The sequence below is a fragment of the Carica papaya genome, chromosome 1 (genome assembly GCF_054855325.1).
Source record: "Carica papaya isolate Zhongbai chromosome 1, ASM5485532v1, whole genome shotgun sequence".
In the NCBI taxonomy this organism is placed as follows: domain Eukaryota; kingdom Viridiplantae; phylum Streptophyta; class Magnoliopsida; order Brassicales; family Caricaceae; genus Carica; species Carica papaya.
Genome location: NC_142309.1, coordinates 7,230,623 through 7,256,673, shown reverse-complemented (window position 1 = coordinate 7,256,673; position 26,051 = coordinate 7,230,623). Strand labels below are relative to the sequence as shown.

The 26,051-nt window shown below is 34.9% G+C and overlaps 3 protein-coding genes across 11 annotated transcripts; 2 read left to right on the top strand and 1 right to left on the bottom strand.

The window, feature by feature from the left end:
- The first annotated feature begins 520 nt into the window (after positions 1–520).
- Positions 521–5,281, top strand: MTO1 (Pyridoxal phosphate (PLP)-dependent transferases superfamily protein). The gene is made up of 11 exons (XM_022056173.2): positions 521–1,079; positions 1,403–1,506; positions 1,738–1,811; positions 1,903–2,071; positions 2,565–2,624; positions 2,715–2,918; positions 3,025–3,111; positions 3,334–3,441; positions 4,531–4,626; positions 4,743–4,861; positions 4,991–5,281. Exons 1-11 carry the CDS (start codon positions 578–580, stop codon positions 5,112–5,114), a joined length of 1,647 nt encoding a protein of 548 aa, XP_021911865.1. The 5' UTR covers positions 521–577; the 3' UTR covers positions 5,115–5,281.
- Positions 5,282–6,252: 971 nt separating this feature from the next.
- On the top strand, positions 6,253–11,217 carry SPX4 (SPX domain-containing protein 4). Of its 4 annotated transcripts, XR_002541858.2 has the most exons (6): positions 6,253–6,717; positions 8,190–8,355; positions 8,551–9,042; positions 10,551–10,607; positions 10,704–10,824; positions 11,018–11,217. XR_002541858.2 is itself a non-coding variant. In XM_022056172.2 (4 exons), the coding sequence occupies exons 1-3, from the start codon at positions 6,394–6,396 to the stop codon at positions 9,033–9,035; spliced, it is 975 nt and encodes a 324-aa protein (XP_021911864.2). In that variant the 5' UTR covers positions 6,253–6,393; the 3' UTR covers positions 9,036–9,042; positions 11,018–11,217. The 4 variants fall into 4 exon arrangements, 1 of the variants encoding a protein (XP_021911864.2); XR_002541857.2 differs by lacking the exon at positions 10,551–10,607; XR_015818285.1 differs by having other exon boundaries at positions 10,551–10,824.
- LOC110820217 (EXS (ERD1/XPR1/SYG1) family protein) lies at positions 10,457–21,046 on the bottom strand. 6 transcript variants are annotated; one of them, XM_088217365.1, is made up of 20 exons: positions 18,660–18,753; positions 18,446–18,550; positions 18,309–18,353; positions 17,741–17,890; positions 17,327–17,602; positions 17,060–17,199; positions 16,523–16,715; positions 14,139–14,614; positions 13,585–13,903; positions 13,430–13,478; positions 13,277–13,348; positions 13,060–13,189; positions 12,808–12,928; positions 12,461–12,719; positions 12,242–12,346; positions 12,108–12,152; positions 11,593–11,742; positions 11,180–11,455; positions 10,944–11,083; positions 10,457–10,793 (listed from the first exon to the last, which is right to left on the bottom strand). In XM_088217365.1, the coding sequence occupies exons 7-20, from the start codon at positions 16,690–16,692 to the stop codon at positions 10,715–10,717; spliced, it is 2,391 nt and encodes a 796-aa protein (XP_088073491.1). In that variant the 5' UTR covers positions 16,693–16,715; positions 17,060–17,199; positions 17,327–17,602; positions 17,741–17,890; positions 18,309–18,353; positions 18,446–18,550; positions 18,660–18,753; the 3' UTR covers positions 10,457–10,714. The 6 variants fall into 6 exon arrangements, 5 of the variants coding, with proteins under 5 accessions (XP_088073491.1, XP_088073508.1, XP_088073501.1 ...); XM_088217382.1 differs by lacking the exons at positions 17,060–17,199; positions 17,327–17,602; positions 17,741–17,890; ... (1 more) ...; positions 18,446–18,550; positions 18,660–18,753 and having other exon boundaries at positions 14,139–14,691; positions 16,523–16,656; XR_015818281.1 differs by lacking the exons at positions 10,457–10,793; positions 10,944–11,083; positions 11,180–11,455; ... (7 more) ...; positions 13,430–13,478; positions 14,139–14,614 and adding exons at positions 19,014–19,134; positions 19,235–19,364; positions 19,445–19,516; ... (1 more) ...; positions 19,751–20,096; positions 20,191–21,032 and having other exon boundaries at positions 13,762–13,903; positions 18,660–18,918.
- Positions 21,047–26,051: the final 5,005 nt, after the last annotated feature.

Sequence of the window (26,051 nt, the reverse complement as noted above, 5' to 3'; positions counted from 1 at the left end):
AGAAAATTTATGTGTGTATACATAGATGAATTTCAAACTGATTTCAATTCAAATAGATAACTATCCTAGATATGTGTATACATTATTACATTAATTTTAGTGCGCATTATTTTATAATATTATGTGTTTGCATGTTTTTAAAATTAATTTAATAAATAAGTACACCTTATTTTTGGATATACACGTAGCCATTTTAAATTATATATATGTATATGAGAATATACATAAAACTTAAATCGAAACTGTAAACCAAAAAATAAAAAATAAAAATGTTGGAGAGTGATTGAAGAATCTAAGAGGGGACCTAAATTAGGAAACAAAAAAATCGCCGGAAAAACGAAGAGGAAACCAGCTTGTAAAATCTAAAACGTAATGTAATTATCGGCCACGTCAGCACCAACTAACAACCAAAAGCCAAACCCTACCTGATACCAGGGTTACCAAAACCCAACCTCAGTTTAACCTCGAAACCAGAAGATGACAACCATCAAACGCGTATTTATACCCAACTCCCCAAACATAGACATTTCACACTTCTAAGGAGCCGGATCGACAGAGGAGAAAGAAAGCAACAAAAATGGCTGTATCCTCTTCTCATTCTCCCAGGTTCTTCCTCTCTTCTTCCTCTTTTGAATGTCGTGCCGATCCCGACTTCTCCGGTGCACCACGTTCCGATTACAACCATCGCCGTAACCCCGCTCACCTCTGTATTCCTACAGCCTCCCTCAACGGCGGGATTTCCTCCCTAATCCTTAGATTCCCGCCCAATTTCGTGCGTCAGCTCAGCACCAAGGCGCGCCGTAACTGTAGCAACATCGGCGTCGCGCAAGTGGTGGCGGCTTCTTGGTCTAACAACTCAGCTTCCGGATTGCCCCCGGCGGCTGCCGCCGCGGCTGCATCTTCCGCCGCGGCTGCCGCTGCTGCCACCCCTGTCCCCGCGCCGCCGGTTGAGCTGAAAGCCACCGATGAGGCAGCGGTGATTGAGGGTATTAAGGATAATGTTAATGTACAGTTAGGGGATTTGTCCGATCCAAAAACCCCGTTTTGGATCTCTGATGGGAGCATCGCAGTTCATGCTGGTATATCCGTCCAGAACCCTTGTTTGTTTCTGCGTTTTTTGTTTTCCATCTTCTCGTGTTGTGACTGTTTTCATTTACCTATTCGTGATCTTGCTTTATGCATAAAGGAATTGAAATGGTTTTGTGGCTGCTAACTAATATACTTTCAGATTAATTTGGAGAATGTATGGATGTGATTTGGTTGAGTGAGCTCAATGTTAGGTTTTTCTTTAATATATAATTTTCGTATTTTTCCACATTTTTTTCGGGTGGGTGTTGATCTGAGAAAATTTCATAATTAATATTCAAAATCTAGTGTTTACTTTTTTTAATGTCTTGTACAGGTGAAAGATTGGGTCGCGGTATAGTTACTGATGCAATTACCACCCCGGTAGTCAATACGTCTGCCTACTTCTTTAAGAAGACTGCTGAGCTTATTGATTTTAAGGTACTCTTCCTATGATTCGGGCATTTATGAACTTAAGTAGTCGCTTTATGGTCTTTCTCATGAACATAAAGTGCTTCTCGGATAATTTACTTCATGATACAATGTCCATGTGATGTGACCATCAGAGTCTATTGGTTTAATACCTGGATATTATGTTTCAATATTATCTTTCTCACTTTGATTGTTTCTGATGTCTGTTAAATCGACTAATTTGTTTATGCTATTTGACAGGAGAAACGCCATGTCAGTTTTGAGTATGGGCGTTATGGGAACCCAACCACGGTGGTTGCCGAAGAGAAAATAAGGTTTCTCCTTCATTGTTCATTTTTGCTTTGGTTATCTACTAGCGTCCCTGTCTGTTTACAGATTCCATATGGTTGACATTTTCTTTTCCAGTGCTCTTGAGGGGGCTGAGTCCACGTTGATCATGGCATCTGGAATGTGTGCTAGTACTGTGCTGATGTTGGCATTGGTTCCAGCTGGTGGGCATATTGTGACAACTACAGATTGTTACAGGAAGACTAGGATATTCATTGAGACAGTTCTTCCCAAGATGGGAATCACGGTATATGCTCTGCTCTTTTCTGATTATTTTGTGTGCAGGTGATTGTCTTAAGAATGTCAGTCTGAACTACACTCCTTCAGAAAAGGGTTTCTTTTATGGTTAATTTGATTCAATCACTTTGCTTTTATTGTTTCTCCTCTATTTATTTTGTTCTGGGCATGAAGCTGAGTTCCTTTGAAAGTAAAAGTTTACTACCATCTTTTTTCTTCATTTTTGGTTTATGGCCATCTTTTTTTAGAAAATGGTATATTAGCAATAAAGGCAAACAAAAGACAGAAGCAGAAAGGTTATGGCATGGGGAAAAGGAATTATGGTTTCGCAATGCTAACCCTAGCTTCCTCATTTTGTTGTACTCATTTTTACCGAGTACTAGAGTTTCTTATGTAATTTATGGTGTATTCCTTTGCTTATCTTATTTATCTATTTTCTCAGGTAGTTTCATTTTTAATGTAGTTCTGAGTTTGTGTTGTGGTGTTTATGGTTGAAAATGCAGGCCACTGTCATTGACCCTGCAGATATGGAAGGCCTTGAATCTGCTCTTAATAAGAACAAAGTCAGTGGTTACGCTGTTCTTAACTTATCACAAACTTTATTTTTTGAAAAACATGTCAACATGAGTTAACTGGCATCTGATTTTCTGCAGGTTTCTCTTTTCTTTACCGAGTCGCCTACTAATCCATTCCTCAGATGCGTTGACATAAAGTTAGTTTCAGATCTCTGCCACCAGAAAGGAGCACTTGTCTGTATAGATGGTACCTTCGCAACACCTCTCAATCAAAAGGCCCTTGCGCATGGTGCTGATCTTGTTGTTCACTCTGCAACAAAATTCATTGGAGGGCACAATGATGTGAGTCAGCTTGCATTTGCAAATATAGTAAATTGAAACAGAGCATGATGTCTGACTGTTGGTTTTCATAAGTTACATCGTTAAACTCGCATAATTTCTGTTACAGGTCCTTGCTGGATGCATTAGTGGTTCTCTGAAGTTAGTTTCAGAAGTTCGTAATTTGCATCATATCTTGGGGGGTACTCTCAATCCAGTGAGTAATTCTGACGTCTTCTAACCCTCAATCTCAAATACATTTATAAATTAACTAAAGAAAAAATTATGTATTTTTGTGTGCAAAAATTTATGGTTTAATACCTAATGCTTTTGATGAGTGACCCGATATTTCTTGAAAATTCTCAATATTTTATTTCTGTGGCAAGTTATATGCAACTGGAGCTGGTAAATAATTGCTATGGGTTTCTTTCTGAAACAGAATGCAGCGTATCTGATAATTCGAGGCATGAAGACACTGCATCTTCGTGTACAGCAACAGAACAAAACAGCATTGAGGATGGCCGAAGTTTTAGAGGCACATCCTAAGGTATATTTTCTACTTTGTTTACATTTCACCTAAGTTATGCATGTATAAAGCATTTATTGTTCCAAATTATGTTGGAGATACTTCAAGCCAAAAAGAGCAGGAGTAAATCATCTCTTTTTTGATCTCCCTTGAATGGACTGAAGTGAATGGAAGTATATACATAAATAAAAAAATTTCAAAAAAAGTACATATACTTGTCTGTATGTATGTATGTATACAGATACCTTTTGCTATACAAATGCACAAACAAATAAACAGAATATATGCATCTTCATATAATACATACGTATATATGTCTAGTTATTGTATATAACCAGTTTCTCATGCATGAACTGAAATGCTGGTCTACATGGTCGTACTCAGATCTGGGAAGTATCATAGTGGCTTGGAAAGCATGCTTCTGGATTTCTGACTCAAAAGACTGTTTGTTGTCAAATGCATGCTTAAGAAAGGGGGTTGTGATTGTTAAGCAAACTAAAGGGCTTCTGTATCCAATGGAATCTAGGGGAAGTGGTGCTTAAGTCACAACCGGTTTCAATTATATTGCTGTATTCATGCTTCAGTTTGATTGTTTCCATCATTTGCATGGTTTCAGTAAAACTTATTGCTGGATGCATTCTTCCCATTATGTAATTGGACAAGTGTTGCCAACCTGCCTTGCTGGCACACTATTGAAGTCGATTATGTTTCTACTTGTGTGGGCATTTGCTGTTGCCAACTTGGTCTGCTGTTACAATATTGAAATTAGCTATTTGTCTACTTGTGTGGGCATCTATTGATATCTGGGCCCTGGATCCCTTTTAAAGGAAGGCATTCTTTTCCCTTAAAGCAGAAAATGATATTGTCTCTGGGAATGAGTTATTCTCTTGTTTTACTGTCTGTTGCTTCAATTTCTTTGGTTGAATGTCTTGGAATTTTATCTTTTCATTTGACTAATGCAAACTGAAATTCTGAAGTAGTAGCACCTACCCAGCATCTAACCATTTTAAATTCTTGCTTGATGATGGGAAAAATATGCAAGTGTTAAGTGGTTTCTAATTTTAAGCTCTACTCTTGTTTCCTCTACACTTATGTGAATAATATTGGCAGGTGAGACGTGTCTACTACCCTGGTTTGCCAAGTCATCGTGAACATCATATTGCCAAGAGGCAGATGACTGGTTTTGGTGGTGTTGTCAGTTTTGAGGTGAGGATCACTGAGCCATCAAACTTCTAAGCTTTTTTTCTTTTTAAGTTCACAATTTGAGTTAGTTAATGTCTTTATGAATATATCTTTGATTTGCTAAAAATCTAACCTGTCAGGTGGATGGAGATTTGGCAACAACCATAAAGTTCGTTGATTCATTGAAGATACCTTACATTGCTCCATCTTTTGGTGGCTGTGAGAGCATTGTGGATCAACCAGCTATCATGTCTTATTGGTGTGTCCTTAAGTGTTCAAGACACTGATAATGTTTTACTGCTTTTTTGAAGGAGTCAGTGGGGAAAGAAATGAGTGACTTTTGATTGATAAAATACGTAACTTGGCATTTTATTTTATTGTGAAACAGGGATCTTAAACAAGCAGAGAGGCTGAAGTATGGGATAAAGGATAACTTGGTTCGTTTCAGCTTTGGAGTAGAAGAATTTGAGGATTTGAAGGCTGATATCCTGCAGGCACTGGAGGCTATTTAATTTATAAAGGGCACGGGCACGTCACCTATCTTTTTTTTTTTTTCTTTTTTTTTTTACCTTCTCATTGGTGCTTCTGTTAGTTTTGAAAAATCTTCATGTCTGATCCAATTGAAGCATTCTCAACTACAATGAAGTAGCCGAATAAACTAGTTGAAACTTTTAATTAATCAACTTACCTTAAATTCCCGCTTATAAATTATCCATTTAATTAATCAACTCACCTTTGATTTTGAGGTTTTGGTCTATTTTAATTTATACAAAGTTCCAAAATAATTACAGAGAAGAAGATTGAGCAAGCAAGTTAAATTAGAAACAAATAAATATATGTACGATAAAACTGAAGCAACAGAGAATAAATCACTTGGCCATACATGAATTTTTATTATTATTTTAAACAATACGAATTGGAATTAATAGATTTAAGAATATTAAATATATATATATATATATATATATATATAAAAAGCAAATTATCAAAAATCAGTTATCCAAATATTTTGTGCACAATTTTTATTTGTTTTAAAAGTACAGTTTACTCCTAATTTTAGTTTTTTTTTTTAAATAAAAATAAAAAAATTAACATGGATTGATGTACATCCCCTAAAGCAATTAAACATCCTCTTTTCTTTTTTTAAATTACAACATGTTCTTAACCTCTCAAGTTAGAAAAGATAGTTTCTAATATGTGATTACTGTTTGCACATGTTACCTAAATGATTAAAGACTTAATTTTTTTTTTTTAAATATTAAAAAATTCCCACTAGTACAAATATTTATTTTATATTTGAATTATGACTTTGATCTATTTAACAATACTTATAGTAAATTAATTTCTTACATTTGATCTGATCTAATTTGTCAAACCAAACAATTCACTAATATTTTTATGTGAACATGACATTACTATTACGTGACTACAGTTTTATACAATCAAATATATTATTATAAATTTAAAACAATATATTGAAAATTATAAATAATTTACAGACTCTAAAATTAGAACTACAATGCTTAAAAAAATACAGCATTTACTGAGAATTTATAGAAATAAATAAATAAAATTATACAATTTTCATTGTAAAAATAAAAATCAAGAAAATACGACAATGCAATCATTGGAGTTGACTGGTTCACCTCCTCTTAACAATGCACGTCAGTTTCATCGGATGCCAGATTCCTCCTTACCTCCTTTCAGATTCCCTCTTCGTATACAGCCCAATCTTTATATATTTACACCCATCCCACCCTGATTATCATCATCATCTTGAAAATCAGACGGATGAAATTCGGCAAGGAGTTCAGGACCCACCTGGAGGAGACCCTACCGGAGTGGAGGGACAAGTTCCTCTGCTACAAGCTCCTCAAGAAGCTCCTCAAAAACCTCCCCACCGCCACCATCAACGTCCGTTCCCTCCCTCCCCACCCTTCTTTTCCCCCAATTCAACCCGAGGATGCCGTTCATTCTCATCGTGATCCAGGGATTGCCGGCAGCCGGCCCTCTGTTGACCTCCAAGATTGGTTTGTTAGGATTCTCAATGAAGAGCTTGAAAAGTTCAATGATTTCTACGTTGATAAAGAGGAAGAGTTCGTTATCCGCTTACAGGTTCTTCTTGATTTTAATTGCTAATTATTACCATTTTAGGTAGCTTCTAGTTGTTTATATCATCTCTTTGAAGTTTTCACTAAAAATTCTTCATGCTGGTCGGGGGGTTTCACATTTCTTGCTTTTCTTCGTAAATGCTCTTTACAGGGTTAATTAAGATGTGGGTTGGACGTTGGATTTGAATTAAAGCGTTCAATTAAAGCGTTACTGTTTCCATTATCTTCTATCAAATTATAATTCTGTTTTTTTTTAAAAAAAAAAACCAAACTAGTTGTTCAGCCATTTTTACCATTGAAAACCCACATGAAAGTGATCAACATAAGGAATTTTGGTTTCTTTTATCTTATATCAGATCGAAAAGAAAAAGAAAAGAACAGAATCGTTGTTCAGCTATGTTTCTTAATTGGAAAACCATTTGAAATTTACCAAAGATAATAGCACGGATGGTTAGTGAATAGAAAGCTTAACAACTCGAGAAGTGGGTCTGAACAAATTGAGGATGTTAATGAGTGCATTAGGGAAAGAATGGTGAAAATGAATTGAGATTTTCTTTGATCTCGTGTACAGTGATTCATAAATTTACTTGTTTTTAATTTAGTCTACAAAGTAAGTTCAAAAAGAGTGATAAGTATTGTCGGATATTCTATCGCTTGAAAATCAGAAGTGACTTGGGCTACTGAAAACATATTCATAAGGGGTTTAACCTAGAAAGAAGGTAGTCAATATTTTTTTTCCGGTTGAGAACTAGATGCATAGATTGAACTAGTTCCTTATTCTTGCTCTTCATATGCTACTCTTGTTGCACAAAGTGTGATTCAATAATTTGTACTCGTATTCCATTCATTACATTAGTTTGGATTCAGGAGGTTGATTTTGGAATTCTGGATTCATCTAGACATTGATGATTACAAGAGCATAAACGCAATGTTTCCAAAGATTTCGTAAATCTAAAGAGAATTTTATCTTAATTTTTTGAGGATCAAATGTGAAGAAAATGTTAGTTATCAAAAATATCTGCCTACTTTGTAATGCCATTGAGAAGATGCAATTGAGAAATCCTCTCCACTTGCAGAATTTGTGAACAAATGCAATTTTTCCTATCCGTCAGTTAAGCTCTTTTCTATTGTGAGTTAGAACGTGTAGCATTTTTTTCTAAGAAACTTATGATATGGTACTTTTTTGTCAGAGAAACAGATTGCATCACGTTTAGCATAGAAAACCTTTTGCAAATTGCGTGTACCAACTTGTTATTGATTTCTTTACTCTGTACTTGTTGAATGCTTATTGATTACTTCTTTGGTTATAGTCACTCAAAGATTATCTTATGTTATGATCAAATGTATTGGGTGTTTTTCTTGTACATGCCTCTTTGTGAAAATTGGTTGCTGCTCTTGTGAGTATTCTTTTAAATGCCTTTTATTATGTGTTAGAAGGAAAAAAATTAATTGTAAAATATGTGCAATTTACAACAGGAGCTGAAGGAAAAAATTGAGCGAGCCAAAGAGAAGAGTGGCAGAGCAAGTATTTCTCTGTCAGAGAGTGAATTCAGTGAAGAAATGATGGATATTCGGAAGGATTCTGTTACCATTCATGGGGAGATGGTCCTTCTAAAAAATTATAGCTCACTAAACTTTGCAGGTAATGCCGCTATTTTATTTGTATTTTCCTTCTACATCTAACTTGGGTTAGCGAGGGCCTTATCGATTTTTCACTTTTATAGGGAGATGGTGCTTCTATGCCCGTAAAATTTTCAGGTGTACTAGTTTTGTCTTTATTTTCCATCAAGTATGGGATTGTTAACTTCTAAATGAATTTGTATATCTGTGTCAACAGGGCTGGTTAAAATTTTGAAGAAGTATGATAAACGAACTGGGGATTTGTTGCGCTTGCCTTTTACACAGATTGCTCTTCATCAACCTTTCTTTACCACAGAACCTCTTACAAGGTTAGTTCGTGAGTGTGAGGCAAATCTCGAGCATCTTTTCCCACTGGAAGCAGAAGTAGTTGAATCTAGTCCTATGCAAGACAAGTCAAATCCACCACAGAATGACACAGCAAATATCTCATTAGACACGTCGTCAACTCTTGGTGACGAAACCCTGGATATATATCGTGGTACTCTTGCTGCAATGAAAGCAATACAAGGTCTTCAGAAGGCGAGCTCCACTAACAATCCATTGTCATTTTCATCCCTGATTAAGAACCAGGATGATGACAGTTTTGGCACTCTAACAGCTGAAAACTCTGCTTCAAACTCTTCAGCCATGTTGCAAGGTGGGGAGGAGGCTGATCAGGAGGATGCTCGTTCGATATTATGACCAGCTGGTGAGTTTTATCTGGCAATTTGCTTGAGTTGTAAAATCGGAACAAATTATTGTAGATAAATTCGTCATCCATTCTCTTGACTGAGAACCTATATGTTTTGTTGTCTGTTTTAAAACTATGATGCTAGAGTGTGAAAATGGCATTGGTTTTGTCATGACTAGCCTCTTTCGGATATAAATGCCACTCTCTTATTCATTTTCAATTAACTAATATTAGTGAAAGAAAGAAAAGATAATCCTAATAATAATGAAAAGGAGAATGAAGAGTCATGACTTACCAAAGGATGGTGAAGGAGGAAATTCTGACTTTTTCTTCTTTTGCTGGTCCTGGGAATTTCTTTGGATTTAAAGCTTCACCCTCTTAAGGAAGAAATGAGAATGAAACCAACTCGCTTAAGCTGAGTTGGTCTGGAGAAGTTTTGACTTACAAATAAAAATGCTATAAAGCAAGGGCTGTGTAGGCTAAGAAATTTAAAAAAAACATAATTAAAAAAGAAGAGACCAAAGTTAATGAGTCAAAATAGATGAATACTGAATCAAATATTTTGATCAATTAATTATAGAGATGATAGAAGCTTGCCATCTATATACTATTTTGGGTATACAACTCAACATTAAAAAGAAAGTCATTGTACGCCCCTTAGGATTAGAGATTATGTAATTCTTTCAATCAGTAATTGTTTTGATACAGTAGTATTTGAGTTATATAACATTTTTCTATGGAGGAAGAGAACAAAATTTTGGTATGTTTTAATCTTTCATTAAAACTTGAACATGCAAAACTAGCAGTATTAGTGATATTTCTTTCCCTATCACTCCCTAGACTCTCATAGAATTGGTATGATTTTTTCCATTCTTTAGATTCTTGAGAACTGAGAATTTCTATGAAGGGTGAACCAGCTCTGATAACAATGATACGGGAGAGATACACAGAGCAAGACAACAGAAATTATGCTATATAGAAAGAGAGACACGAGAGAGAAGCAAAATCGAGTTATGTAATTCTTGCCTTTGTTAGCTGTGAGTACAGGTGTTCTAGAAAGTATCATTTTAGTTTTCTAATTAAATCAGGTTAAGTTAAATTGGTCTCATAATTAGAGATTAAATAATCTACAAAGTATGAAATCAAAGCAAGTTTCTCTCTATCAACTCGAGAACAAAATATGATTCCCAAATCAAATTTCTTTACAAACTCGAGAACGAGGTATGGAACCCAAATCAAGTTTGTCTATAAAGTTAATCTTGAAAATTCTAAGCAATCTTACTAGGAACATTTACATGGCAACCTTCTTACAAAAATACATAAAATTACTTCAGTATAAAATATGAAGTTAAAATCGTAAGAGTAATTTGAGCATTCAGCAATACCTTTCATGGTTAATTATCACCAAGTTATGAGAGAGAGAGAGAGAGAGTTTGGTTAAAACAATTTATTTCACTTTCTTCAATGAATAATTACAAGAATACTTTTTACTGTTTGCCGTCTTACAAGTATTTTGTTCTGTGCAGTTTTGTCTGTACATATATATATATACATATATATGAGGAACACCGAAAACTACCTTGGTGTGTAAGCAGTTATTGATAAATATATGTATATATATATATATATATATATCATCTTCTCTATTCTATTTGGTGTCATGTACTTGTTTCCTACAGCCTCGTCTCCATTAGGCATAATGAAAAGGTAGTGGCACAGACTTAAATGCTCGATACTTTCCCACATTGTTTAGATGCTCATTCTCCAACCTGCACATCATTCACAAATCAAATCATAAAGGTACTTATTTTGAATTATTAGACGTGAAATTAATTTTGGATTAGGTTATTTTCTTCATTCAGTTTAATCATATTTATATTGTATTCTCGTTTCTATTTAAAAAGAAGCAGAGAGATTACCTGAAGAAATTCCAAATGCCACGACGAAAAATCTCTAAGCTGGCAACTAATGCAGTTAATGCTGTTCTATGCAGGAAAGGTGCTTCCCTAATTCCTAGCACTGTCTGCATCCAAGCCAGTCTTAGCACAACATTCACTACCTGCGATTCAACCAAAATATTACTTATCAGTAAACCACATATATTATATAGTAAGCAAATCACTATATGTATATATGGATATATATTTCTTGTTACCATGGCAATGAAGTAAACACTTCTGTTTGGTATGAGCAGTTTATCTCTCAACCAAGGGTTTTTTGAATTTCTTCGTAGGAGACCCCAATCTACAACAAGGTCCCAATATGTGTTGAAAACTGTTGCTATAGCTGAAGTGGTTGATGCCATGAACAGCCAATGTTTCCCCTTGAATTGAAAAGTTGTCCTCATGGCAAGTGCGATGATGGTTGATAGATACTTCAACCCATTAATCGAATGCATGGGATCTTTTTCTTCAATCAAACGTCGTAAGCACTGAAATATCAATCACGTTAACTTTGGTTTAAATTCTAAATTTATAGGATATGAATGTGGTATAAATTTAATAAACATTTAAATGAAGCAAAACTTTCATTTCAGAAAAGTTTACACCAGTTCACCAATGCAATTACCTGAGCAAACCGAAACCAATATGGAATGAGTCCTATGACAAGAAAAACTTTTCTGTAGACCTCGCTGCCTATACAGTTGTTTGATCTTGTTGTGAAGTCCCCCCAACCATAATAACAAACATAGAATATCAAACTTCTGAAAGCTTGCACCTGGAAGAAACCATGATCTACATGAGTAATCATAAAAACAGAGGACAAAAACATTGTAAGCAACATAATGAAGTTGTTATTTAAGAATATAGCAACATTTCATATAAGCAGTTCTCTGAATAGAGTTTATACAAAAGGGCTAACTTGGTTTTTAACATTAAAATACGATTAAACTAGAAGATAGGTCAAACCTGTGTCATCTTGGTTCTTATTCTGATTCTAAAGCAATAATCAAAGAAGTCTAAATAAATGGTTCTTGTGAGTTGAATGGTTAAAATAAATAAATCAGATTCTACAGAATAACTGATTAAAAATTTTTCAAAGTTAGTCATGTATCAATACGCTAACAAAGAATGCATTCTTACTTGGCTGCAGAGTTGATCACCAAGGAAGAAATCTGGTAGAGTGACCTACATAGGATGAAGATGTTACTCATCAACTAAATATCTCAGCATATTAAACTTTTTGAATCTGTATAAAGTCTTCTATCTTATCGTACCTTATAAAGGGGTGCACAAATACAATGAAATATACATTGGAGAAGGAAGAACCGATTGGAGCGGTATATGATGTTGAAGGGACAAAAGATTATAAGAAGCACAACCTACAATACAAAATCACCATGTGTTAACAAATTGATGTCTTCGTCTACTTTAAAGCATGGTAATTTGCAGATGGAGTATATATATTCTTAGGGAGAGTGCACATGAAAACCTACAAGGAGCAAGGCCAAGGGGACTAGTTCAGTTATGGCTTTAAAGCTTTGTGTTCTTTCATCCATCTCCATATCTAAATTTGATATGACACAAGCTAATGTGAGCACAGCAAGACCTGAACTGAGCAGAAGTACTTCTCTATAACCTAACTCGTCGCCTTGCTTGAGGCCAAAGATAAATGAATAGTTGACATGATAACGCTTCCAGAAGTAAAGATTTCCAGCATACATCATCAAATGCAATGCCATAAACCCAAGCAAACTGCAAGAGATTGCATTAATTAATCCTTATCTATAGATGGATTTGGCTCTCTCACAAAATTAATGTTACTCAAGAAACTAGAATTTACCTGTAAAGTGGGAAAATATTTTCCATGTACTTATTTCTCCCTTCATGATTTAAGATATTTCTCGCATGTATAAGCAACACAATGGCTAGAATAAGTGCAATTGTGCAGCCAGTGAAGAGCCCTACAAAAGAATACTCACATAACATCTTTCAATTAAATCACTTAAAACCAAGTAGAAGGGAATCTAAATAACATGGGTCAGTAGCTTATGGTTGAAAAAAGGAACAACAATTTTGGCAACACCAGCCTTACCCAGTAGATATGTAATCCTATGCCTTTCCTTTTTAGCTTTTGGTCTCAGAATTTTCATTCCTCTTCTATGATTTCCATTCGCAAAGTGCTTTATAAAAGTAGCTTCAACTCGTACCATAAGCTTAGCAACCTGTGATGATGATGTTAAAGAAAATTCTAGTTAGAGGAACCAATTATTTCTAGTTTCACAATTAGATTCTCATTAGTGTAATTTCACCTCATCAGAGCTGCCAAGATAAGAATTGTCCACTGTCCGCATGTAAGCCTTTGAAGCATTCCACAACGTGATCTGCAAGAATAGAAGAAAGTTAATTTGAGTTAAAAAGAAAACTGCAATTTAAGTTGATTGTGGGGTAATTAGCAAACAGACCTTGTCATATTTCTTCATGATTTTGGAGAAGGCTAATTGATTCAAGAAACTGTTATATAGATAAGCCGTATGGTTAGTCATCCTGAATTGCAAAACCTGAGATTTTCATATCACTTCTAATGCTAAAGGACAAAAATAAAGAAGTTACATTATACCAGTAACTTTTCAAGAGACGGAGCTTTTGGTAGAACTCAACCATGGCTTGTGACATCAATTCTTCTGCTTTCTTTAGCTCCTTTTTGCTGAATGAATTCTTTGCTTTTAAGCCCAACAGTAAAGTTTGTAATGTTAAGAATGGCGTTTCAGGCTCAATCTTGATCTGTACACGATCCAGAACCTGTAACGGTGGTGGTATAAATCCTGGAGTACCCTTCTTTTGGCAATTGGAATTACTTTTATCGTCGCATTCTTTTTCATCATCTGATTCTGAATTCATTTCAGCGCTTGTGTCAACTTCTTGAATCACATCCATTCCTACAAAATACAAGCAGATGGACTTTTAGAACATATGTTATAGTACTTTACGACATATGTTACAGTATTTTTAGATTTTAACCCAAAATCATGTAATTTTAGAAAGAAATTTTTTTATTGATCATGGTACTTGTTTGACTTGGGATTACATCTCTTAATAAGGCTTGATGGGCAATTCCATTTTTCCATTTATTCTTTCAAACTGAGAAAATAAATGGAAACCAGAAATTCCTACTTGGTTTTCTGGCATTATTGGTAGGCAAAGTTGAGGGTGAAGATCCAGAAACTCCATTAGAGGCTGCAAGATCTACCAAAGGATCGCTTCCTACAAAGGGATTATGAACCTTAATCCGAAGAGCAATTAAAACATTCATTTGCTTAGTCAACTCATCAGCCTCCACAATCACTTCCTCCACCTTCTTCTTATAGAACTTAAGCACTTTATTGAACTCAGCATCTAACCTCTTAAAAAATAGAAGCTCATACTCTCCTCCTTCATCAGATGACCTGAGGAAAGAAGTCTGGTAATGCCCCGGCGATGATTCATCTTCTTCTTGATTATGATGTACCAGTATCACTTCCTCTTCATTCTTCAATGGAGGCCCCATGTACCGACTGGTTAGTCCACTAAACGCTCTGTACAAAGAAACCCTTCTTTTCAATCCATCCATTGGGCTGACTACCGCCATTGACGGCGGTTCATTTTGCGGTCTGAAATGCAATATATCTTTCAGGAGTTTCTTCAAACCATTGTAGTCTGTGTAGGCGTCTTGCCATTCCTGCACCATCTGTGCAGTAAACTCTTTTCCAAACTTCATCTTTGTTCATCAAAAAGCTAAGAAATTTTGAATGCAGGTGATGGAATTGAATCGAGTCAGAGTCAAAAGCAATGCAATTTGGAGAAGCCATTTTGGTGGGTTGTTTGGAAGTTACCAAAATTTTTGGGTTAATTTTACAAATACATTGCAGCAGGCAGCTAGATTTTGTTTTATTGCAAAATTTTTGAAATAAAAATGAGGCTGGTAGGCCTACAAAACCGGAAATTATTCCCAAAAATCATACGCGCTCATCATCCACTCTAACTATCTTTAGTCAAAACCTCAAGTTATACATTGCGCTGGAATGCCCATATTCAATATATACATATACATATGTAAATATATATATATGTACGTGGGGATTCCAGCAATAGTGTGATGCACAACAATTTATTTCTGTCGGCTGCCAAATAATATATATATATATATAAAAGAAATTAATATAGATTTATATAAAAGGCCCAATACATCAAAACAAGAAAACAATGGTTAAAAATTAAAAACTATGCCAAAATAAACCATTGGATGAATAAAAGAAAAAAAGAAAGAAAGGAAGAAAACCTTTCAATAATCCATTAGAAATCTATTATAAACAAGACAAACAAGCCTTAATTGTAAGTTCACTTACACAAAGTAAGGAAGTAATGGAATGGGTTTAGTGGTTTCACTATAAATTTAACCATTTTTTTAAGATTTAGTACCTTTAAAGTATCTTGAATTTGCAATAATTGAAAATTTGATATTTCTAGCCTTAGAAGAATTTTTATTTTGGTTCCTGCCCGTTAATGGACTCTTACGCCCTTGGTAAATTTATTAGGTGACAGTAAATTAAGCACGTGACTGTTCCTATTACGCACTTGAAACCTATATATATATATATATATATATATATACTTGGTTTTCACGCGTTTTGGGTCCAAACAAATGTGTAAAGGTTCCTTAATAAGAGTTTTTTCTTTTGTTTGTTAAAGTTGCAGTATGGCTTAGACTTTGTAAAGGCAAGAGGTACTCCGCATCCCTCACAATGGATTCCGTTTGTGCAAACAACATAGAGAATTAAATTAAATTGAATACTAAAGCAAATGAATAAAAATGAAATAATCTAAAAAGAAAAGATTGTGGGAAATAAGTTAAAACCCCTTTAGACTATACTTCTTGTGATAGCAAATCCTTTCCAAAAAGTTTTGGGCGTTCTTATCATTCTCTTGTCTAATTGATTTTAGATCGGAAGCTTAGAGTGTTTCTAGTTCTTGATTTCTAAGAATGAGACTCTATTATAGTCATAGAGACAGAGCAAATGTTGAAAATGGTCTTGATATTTTAGAATAATTTTCTCCTAACAGTTCTTGTAGGAGCAATATCTCTTTCCTTTGACAAAACCAATAATCTATTACTTTCAAAGACATAAGTTGTGATAATTGTAAGAGTATCAAAGTTTTAAAGTTCCAAAATTACTAGATGTTAAGACCGTCTTAACTAACGTGGCATGCAATGTACCGCGTAAAAAGGTGGGTAATATAGAGATTTAACGTTTGTTTATCAGCGAGCGAGTACTTAAAAAGATCTAGTGTTGAATCTACTTTGCTGAAGAACAATGATCTTTCATTTATAACATTCATGGAAAACAAACTATCAACTACAAACTCTTTGTACAGTACAAGGGACTTGTTTTCAATATCCCATAGGGCTGTTATTTATATGTTTGCTACTAGAACTATAAGTTCTGTGCATAACAAATTTGTGTTTTAAATGAATGAAATAATCAACACTAATTAATAAGGAATAGATAAAGAAATATTACATGGGACTGGTAAGGACTGGGAAGGATGTTCTCTCTGCATATATGGATATTGACAAGATTTCATCTTCTATTCCCTTCTGTACCATGTGTATGTATTCTACACCCCTGTCTCCATTACTCATAGTGAAAAGGTAGCGGCACAGACTTAAATGCTCGATACTTGCCCACATTGTTTAGATGCTCATTCTCCAATCTGATCATGATTGAAAAGTCAAGTCTTTGTTAGATAAAGCAAGGGATCCTAGATCTGGTAAACACATAAGTGGAAGGCTGTTTTCCATTTGCAGGATGATTTATTCTAGTTCAGTAGATTTTGACAAAAAAATGGTGTTATTGGGTGCTTATTGTGTAATTCTTGTGTGGTTTTGATGGGTTTTTTCTGAGGCTCATATCAATTCAACGAACAACTCAACCTCTAATATGATTTCATGAGGGAAGTGGAAATCTTTGATTTAACTTCCAATTCCAGTCAAGTATCTATTCATAATTAGCAGCAAAGTAGAAGAGATCGATGACTAAAGAGGAGCATAAGATTACCTGAAGAAATTCCAAATGCCACGACGAATGATCTCTAAGCTGGCAATTAATGCAATCATTGCTGTTTCATGCATGAAAGGTGCATCCCTAATGCCAAACACTATTTGCATCCAAGCAAGTCTTAACAAACTGTTTGCTACCTGCAACTCAAAGCAAAATATTGTTAAATTAAAAAAAAAAAGAAAGTAATAGCTAATATTAGTTAGCAGCCAACTGCATAGTAATACATGCAGTAGGTTCTCCTTAAACCAGTGTACATCTCCGTACCATAGCTATGAAGTAAACACTTCGATTTGGTATGATGAGTTTATCTCTCAACCAAGGATTTTTTGAATTCCTTCTTAGTAGACCCCAATCTATAACAATGTCCCAATATGTGTTAAAAATTGTTGCTATAGCTGAAGTGGCTGTAGCCAAGATCAGCCAAGAAGGCCCCTTTAAGTCAAAAATTGTTCTCATGGCAACTGCAAGGATTGTTGAGAAATACTTTAAGCCATTAAACAAATGCCTTTTATCTTTTTCTTCAAGCAAGCGACGTAAGCACTGAAATTTACAAAAAATATGAGATTAGAAAGATAAAAGAAAAAATGAAGTGAATAAAGCATGAGATGAAACATGAATTGAAGAGAAGCAGCAGTATTACTTCAGGCTAAATGAGACAAAATCCAACAATGCAATTACCTGAGCAAACCGTAACCAATATGGGATGAGTGCTACAACAAGAAAAAATTTCCTATAGACCTTGCTGCCCATACAGTTGTTTGATCTTGTTATGAAGTCCCCCCAGACAAAATAACAAACATAGAATATCAAACTTCTGAAAGCTTGCACCTGAAAGAAAAGAGAATGTACATGAGGGATGACCAAGGGAAACTATATAAAAACATTAGCAGCATAATCAAGTGATTATTTGGTCAATTATTGATTCGATGCATATTGCAAGGTTTATGTGCTATAATTTTAGCAACATCTCATATTGACCTTCTTTCTACGTATAGTAGAAAAAATTGTGCAAGTCATGTGAAAAAGTTAAAGCTGTTTTTAACATAATAATATGATCAAATCAGAAGAACCAAATTTATCTCATGTTCGTACTTATTTTAGTTTCTTAAGTGATAGCAGAACAAGGAGTTTCAATAAAGATTATTATAAGATGAATTATTAAAATAAGTAAATTAGACTTCACAGAAATAATTGACAAAAAAATTTCAAAATTTATTCTTGCATTAACTGAAAAATCTTGTCTTACTTGGCTAGTAAGTTGATCAGCGAGGAAGAAATCTGGAAGAGTGACCTACAAAGAAAACATTTTTCTTAGTAGCAGAATGTCTAAATACATTAAACTTATTATGTCTATAACTGTATAAAGTCTTTTATTTGTGGTACCTTATAAAAAGGTGCGCAAAAACAGTGAAATACACATCGGAGAAGGAAGTAACGACTTGAGCGGTATATGATGTTCAAAGGACAAAATGTAATAAGAAGCACAACCTGCAGTAAAAATCACCAGTTTGCACACATCAGATAAATGTTATGTTTGGTTTGCAGATAATAAATCACAGGTAATGTACTCTTAAGAAGATTGCACATAAGAACTTACAGTGAGCAAGGCCAACGGAACTAGTTCAGTTATGGCTTTATAGCTTTGTGTTCTTTTGTCGATCTCCATTTCTAAATTTGATATGACCCCAGCAAATGTGAGTACAGCAAGACCTGAACCGAGCAGGAGTACCTCTCTATAACCTAATTCATTGCCTTGCTTGAAGCCGAAGATAAATGAGTAATTGATCCGATAACGCTTCCAGAAGTATATGTTTCCAGCATACATCAGCAAATGCAGCGCAATAAACCCAAACAAACTGCAAGATTATGCAGTAAGTTTGTCATATTGTTAAGTTAAGATGCTTCAAACTCCGCATATGGAATTAATTCTACTCAAGAAACTACAACTTACCTGTAAAGTGGGAATATATTTTCCATGTATGCATTTCTCTTTTCATGGTATAAGAGATCTCTTGCATGTATAAGCACACCCACGGTCACAATCAGTGCAATTGTGCAGCCAGTGAAGAGCCCTACAAGAGGATACGTGCATAACATCAAAGATAATTTTTTTTCAATTTAATCACTACAAACCAAGCATGAGAAAGATCATTTTCGCAACAAGAGTCTTACCCAGGATATACGTAATCCTATGCTTGTCCCTCTTAGCTTTTGGCCTCAGAGTTTTCATTCCTTTTCTGTGATTTCCATTTGCAAAGTGCTTGATGTAGGTACACTCTACCTTTAACATAAGCTTAGCAACCTGGGAGATGTGAAAGGCAAATTCAGTGAGAAACGATCATTTCTAAATATACAATAAGATTCTTGTTAGTGTTATTTCACCTCATCAGAGCTGCCAAGATAAGAATTATCCACTGTCCGCATGTAAGCTTTTGACGCATTCCGCGAAGTGATCTGCACCAAAATAAGTTAGTTGAATTGAGCGAAACAAATATTACAATTCAAGTTGATTGTGAGATAATTAGTAGACAGACCTTGTCATACTTCTTCATGATCTTGGAGAAGGCTAATTGATTCAAGAAACTGTTAAATAATAAGGGATATGGTCAACCATTTTGAATTTCAAGAACAGAGAATTTCATATCATTGCTAGTGCTAGTAGGCAAGAATAAGAAATGGATGTTATACCAGTAGCTCTTCAAAAGCCGAAGCTTTTGGTAAAACTCCACAAACGCCTCTGACATCAACTCCTCTGCTTTCTTAAGCTCCTTCTTGTTGAACGAATTGTTTGATTTTAAAAACAAAAGCAAAGTTTTTAATGTTGAGATTGGAGTTTCAGGCTCAATATTGATCTTTACATGATCCAGGACCTGCAATGATGGTGGTCTAAATCCCTGAGTGATATCCTTGACCTCACTATCTTTCTTTTGATCTATAGAGTTCCTTTCATTATTTGATTTCTTTCCTTCATCTGATTCTGAATTTACTTCACAGCTCATTTCAACTTCTTGAATTGAATCCATTACTTGTCCTCCTACAAAATATGAACAGATAAGCATTATAGGATTCTAACTTAATTCCACTTATATACATTTTCTTTCAAACTGAAAACCCAGATAATCTCTTACTTGGTTTTCTGCTATTGATGGTGGGAGAACTTGAGGGTGAAGCTTCAGGAACTCCAATAGAGGCTGCAAGATCTACCAAAGGATCCCCTCCCAAAATGGGATTATGAAGCTTAATCCGAAGAGCAATCAAAGCATTCATTTGCTTAGTCAACTCATCAGCTTCCACAATCACTTCCTCCACTTTCTTGCTGTAGAACCTCAACACCTTATTGAACTCATCATCTAGCCGCTTAAAGAAGAGAAGCTCATACTCTCCTCCTTCCTCAGATGACATGAGAAACATAGTCTGGTAATGTCCTGCCGACGACCCATCTTCGTCTTGCACGTCATTTACCAGGATTACTTCTTCTTCCTCCCTCACCGGAGACCCCATGTACCGGCAGGTTAATCCACTAAACGCTCTGTACAACGAAACCCTTCTCTTCAATCCGCTTTTTGGGCTCACTGCCGCCGTTGGAGACGGCGCATTTTGCTGTCTAAAACGCAAAACATCTTTGAGGAGTTTCTTCAAACTCTTGTAATCCATGTATGCCTCTCGCCATTCCTGCACCATCTGTGCAGTGAACTCCTTTCCAAACTTCATCCTCCCTTATCTTGAATTTCTCGACAATCTCACCAAAGAATGATTTAATGAGATTGTATTGTGAATAAGCTTCCCTTTTTATCTACAGAAAACCCAGTTCAAAAACGAAGCAGGAAGGAGGGATCCATTGTTTCAATTGCAATTTGCAGATGTCATTTTCTTGATTGTTTGATCTTTCTTGCTGTCATTTCAGCCCTCAAGACCGTTTCTCTTCTGGCTCGGTATGAAATTAAAGCTGAATAAATTTATACAGGTAGTAGCCACTCGTTTTTAGTCAAAGTTAAATGAATTTAAATTATTTTATACACATATATTACAGTTTGAAATACGACAAAAGAATATTGGGTTCGATAAGCAGAGAATGTGAATGATTTTTCCTGTCGAGAAAATCGTGGCTGTAATCTCTTTAGGTCGCAGCTGTCTTGAAGCGACTGTTGCTTGCGGGAGTTTTTTTTTAAAAAATTTTAATTCCTACATTATTTATCATTTTATAATTAAATATTAAAACAAATTATGACAGTTTTAAGTTTTAAATTTCATGAACTTATTTTAGTAATAATTTTTTATACAATTATACAAAGTTTTACTAAAGATAAATTAAATATTTTTTATGAAGTTATAGTAATTACAATAATTAAATATTAATCTTAATAAATTGAGTAAAAATAAATAATTTACTTATTTAAATAATTATGATAATAACAAATATTAGAGAAAGAAAATGTGTCTGATAATTATATTTTAGGATTTGTTTTTTTTTTTTAAATTTTAAAATAAAAGTATTATGTTTCTAAGCCATTTCTTTTTTTATACTCAAATAATATAAAAAATTATTGATATTTCTGTAAAACAAATCAGTAAATTATATTTTAAAATAATTTTATGAATATAATATTTTTTAAAAAAAGAAAAAGAAAAAGAAAAGTCAACGTACTTATGGCTTTCTTCTTTTGACTTATTTCCAAAATTAAAGGCTATTTAGCGCGTAAATTTTTTTATCAAAGTGGGAAAATGTAAATTTATTAATAAAAATCAGAATAAGCTACAAAAATATATTATATTTTATAAATTATTACATAATATGTCATTATTATATGTTTTATTTATTTATTATATTTATGAATAATATTTTATATTAAAAAAGTATACTGTGTATTTCTAGTAATTCGAAAATATTATTTATTTGTAAATGCTATTATATATGAAAATTATTCTAAATTGTATGTATACGAAAACGTTAGGAGAAATCAAAGCAATAATTTCAAGTACACACGTTTTCTTTTTGTTTTAAATTTTTTAAAAATGTTTATAGAAGATTTTTGTAGTCCACCAATACAAATTTTTGTTTTATAACTTTACTCTATATTAAGTTAAAGGTGCACAAAATATTTTTTGTTAATTTTAAAAAATAGTATTAAAAACTTATAGAATTAACATATAATCAACAAATCAATTTTTAACTAATTTCTTCAATCATTTTGTATAATATTACATACAATCAAATAAACGTATAACGAATTATATGTAAATTTTTACGGTATAAATATATCTTGTAAAAATTCAAATATTTGAAAAAAAAATAATAAAAAAATCTCTTGTCAAACCTACTGATTTACTTGAAATGAGTGACCTTAAGGAACACCCAATTACCTTTCTCAAATTTCAAATCCCTCATCCGTGTATCCGCATAACTCTTTTGCCTGCTCTGAGCCGTCTGAATGTTCTTTCTGATATTAAATATTTTGGTTGTAGTCTCCTCAATAAGATCTAAACCGAACAATTTTCTATCACCCACTTCTTTCCAACAGATCGGCGATCTGCATGGGCAACTATAAAATGTTTCGTACGGAGTCATGCCGATACTTGTTTGGTAGCTGTTATTGTAGACGAACTCTATTAGGGGTAAATGATAATCCCAATGGCCTCCAAAGTCAAGAACATAAGCTCGGAGCATATCCTCCAGTGTGCGGATTGTCCTTTCTGATTATCTATTAGTTTGAGGGTAGAATGCAGTACTAAGGGATAATTTCGTTCCCATGACTTGCTGAAAACTATATTAGAACCGGAAAGTGAACTTGGGGTCTCTGTCAGATACTACTGTCACTGACACTCCATATAACCTAACTATCTCCTGAATATACATTATTGCTAACTTGTCCAAGATGTCGGTTATCTTGATGCCTAAGAAGTGGGAAGACTTGGTGAGCCGGTCAACAATGACCCAAATGGTGTCATATCCCGAGCATGCCCTAGGCAATCCTGTCACGAAATCCATTGTGATGTATTTCCACTTCTACTCCAGAATTGGTAATGGCTGAAATAGCCGGCCTGGGCGTTGATGCTCTATTTTGACTTGCTGACATACCAAACACTTGGAAACAAAGTCTGTCACCTCTTTTTTCATCTTGTTTCACCAAAATTAGAGTTGCATACTTTAATACATTTTAGTGCTTCTGAGATGCATGACAAACTTTGAGCTATCAACCTATGTTATGATGTCCATTTTTAGCTCACTGTCACATGAAATACACACTCTGTCCTGAAATATAAGCAACTCATCAGTAGATACTCAAAATTCTAAATTTACTCCATGTTTTGCATCTTTCCTGAAGGTTGCTAGAGTGGAATCGGCGGATTGGACTTCCTTTATTCTCTCAATCAACTCAGGTTGAACAGTCATGTGGATCAAGCATGTAACTCTCTTTAGGTCCTGAAGTCATACTTGTTGTGCGGCCCCTATCACCCATATTCTGAAACCATTAGGTGAACTAATATTCCAACATTTTTTTCAACTGAGTATGTCGACTACTATGTTGCCCTTACTTGGGTGATATAAGATGTTGCAATCGCAGTTCTTGATATTTTTATCCATTATCTCTGACGCATGTTGAGATCCTTTTGAGTGAATATATGTTTTAAGCTCTTATGGTCGGTATAAATATAAAAAGTCTTCCCATACAAGTAATGGCACCAAGTCTTCAAGGCATGGATGATCGCGACAAGTTTTAAGTCATGAGTGGAGTAGTTTTTTTAATGACTCTTTTACTGCCTGAACCCATAGGTTATGACCTTCTCATGCTGCATCAGAACACAATCCAACCCCAAGTAGGGGGTATCACTATAAACTGTATATCCTTTTGTCCCACTCGGTCAGGGCAACACAGGTGCAGTGGTCAACCGCTTCTTTAGTACTGAAAAACTCATTGCACAGTTCACGTTCCACTCAAACTTAACGTTCTTCTTTGTGAGCCGAGTCAAAAGAGCAATTAGGCTAGAAAATTTTTTCATAAACCTGTGGTAATAGCTTATCATCCCCAGAAAGCTACGAATCTCCTTGATCGAGTTCAATTTCTTTTAACTAAGCACTGCCTCAACTTTTTCGGGATTCACTGACACTCCATTCCTTAATATGATATGCCCTAGGAAGGTAGTTTGCTTGAGGCAGAACCTATACTTACTCAACTTTGCATACAACTTCTTTTCTTTAAGAATTTGCAAAATCTGAGTCAGATGGTAAATGTGTTCATCTTTGCTTTTTAAATAGATCAGGATATCATCGATAAATACAATGATAAACTGATCCAAGAATTGTCTAAAAGTCATATTCATCAAATCCATAAAAATGGCTAGTGCGTTGGTTAGTCTAAATGGCATGATCAGGAACTCATAATGTCCGTACCCGGTTCGAAAAACTATTTTGGGAATGTTCTCTGCCTTAATCTTTACTTGATGATAACTTAAACGCATGTCTATTTTGGAGAAGACTTGGGCACCCTGTAACTGATTAAAAGGTCATAGATCCTAGGGATGAGATACTTGTTCTTGTAGTCAATACATAATCTTAACATCTCATCTTCCTTCCTTACAAATGTGACTCCAACACCCCAAGAGGACATACTATGTCGGATGAACTCATTATCCTGCAATTCATTGATCTGTTTCCTCAGCTCTTCCATCTCAACACGACTCATGCAGTAAGGGGCAACTGAGATAGACTGCGTGTCAGGCTGAAGGTCTATAGTGAACTCAACTTTTATGTCCATTGGTGGTCTAGAAAGTTCATCTGAAAACACATCCAGAAAGTCTCGAACTATCGGAATCTCTTAAATACAAATTTCTTTTTTAAGTTTGTATATTTTAAAGAAAACAACCTAGTAAAAACGCTATATAATAAGGAATTTGCTAAGAGAGAATAATATTCAAAGCTTTTTATTAGCTTGTAAATGATTCATCGTTAGGAGGCTTAATTACAAGTTTCTTGTGGGAATAATCCACGATGGCGTGATACGCTACTAACCAATTCATTTATAGGGTCACATCAAAGTCCCTTATATCAACCTCTATCAGGTTCATCATGGGTGGAATCGAGTCCCGTAGAAGAGGGGCCAGATGTTGTTGGGGAGGGACCGGGTAGCCCTGTAACAGTGCTGGATGATACGGTGGGGGCTCCGAATTATATTGTGATGGTATCAGATGATACAATGGAGTAGCAGGATTGCATCGAGGTGGCGTTAAATCCTCTTGTTGTAGGGGTGGCTCATAGTGTGGAAGTGGTGGAGAGTCAGACAGTTCCCTCATCTCTTCCCTGGCCTACATCGCAGATATGAGTCTCATTAAAATATCGAAGAGCCAATCGACATCCTCTTGAAACGACCCGTCTCGGACTGCCCTGTTCAGTAAGGGATCTCATCTCCTCATGTCTTTGTACTTATTTTTCATAAGAAAGGGTTGGACAAAAGTTTATTTATTTATTTATTTTTTTGGGTGTTTCCTAAGGTTTTTGTATAAGGAATAGTTCTGAGAAACGCAGCTCTGATACCAACTATGCCAGCTCGAAACTTAAAAAGAAATAAAATCATAAATTGAATGCGGAAGCGGAATAATAGAGTTAGAGTTTACATTTCTTACACAATAGTTTTAAATACTCAATAGGGTTACATGAATATCCCTTAAAAATAACAAACAAAAATCAAAGAAATAAACGAAAAATAGATAACTGAGCATCCTAGGACAACCTGTAGAAACACAATAGGGGGCCTCGATTGGCAAAAAAAAATCAAAAAATAAAAACTTACTGGCGGCGAGATTTTTCGGTGCAGCGGCTCCGCCGACTCACATTCGTGGCTAAGTGTTTTTGTTTAGTCAACCTGTAGAAAATAGAATGGTGAACACAATGGTGAAAAAATAGCACGAAATGGGAAACAGGAAGGGGCTCATCGGAGGTAATTTCGGGTTTTACCCGCGGTGGTGCCGCTAGGCTTTACTCGCAGTTTTTGGC

What these genes read in the sequence shown, in the direction of transcription:
- SPX4 (XM_022056172.2), top strand. Translation starts at nt 6,394, where the DNA reads ATGAAATTCGGCAAGGAGTTCAGGACCCACCTGGAGGAGACCCTACCG. An exon ending in AGTTCGTTATCCGCTTACAG is followed by an intron (nt 6,718 to 8,189) that starts GTTCTTCTTGAT and finishes AATTTACAACAG; the next exon opens with GAGCTGAAGGAAAAAATTGA. An exon ending in TAGCTCACTAAACTTTGCAG is followed by an intron (nt 8,356 to 8,550) that starts GTAATGCCGCTA and finishes CTGTGTCAACAG; the next exon opens with GGCTGGTTAAAATTTTGAAG.
- LOC110820217 (XM_088217365.1), bottom strand. Translation starts at nt 16,692, where the DNA reads ATGTGGGCAAGTATCGAGCATTTAAGTCTGTGCCGCTACCTTTTCACT. An exon ending in TCCCCTTGGCCTTGCTCCTT is followed by an intron (nt 12,347 to 12,460) that starts GTAGGTTTTCAT and finishes TTTGTATTGTAG; the next exon opens with GTTGTGCTTCTTATAATCTT. An exon ending in ATTGGTTTCGGTTTGCTCAG is followed by an intron (nt 11,456 to 11,592) that starts GTAATTGCATTG and finishes TTGATATTTCAG; the next exon opens with TGCTTACGACGTTTGATTGA.
- MTO1 (XM_022056173.2), top strand. Translation starts at nt 578, where the DNA reads ATGGCTGTATCCTCTTCTCATTCTCCCAGGTTCTTCCTCTCTTCTTCC. An exon ending in TTCCCAAGATGGGAATCACG is followed by an intron (nt 2,072 to 2,564) that starts GTATATGCTCTG and finishes TTGAAAATGCAG; the next exon opens with GCCACTGTCATTGACCCTGC. An exon ending in GTGGTGTTGTCAGTTTTGAG is followed by an intron (nt 4,627 to 4,742) that starts GTGAGGATCACT and finishes CTAACCTGTCAG; the next exon opens with GTGGATGGAGATTTGGCAAC.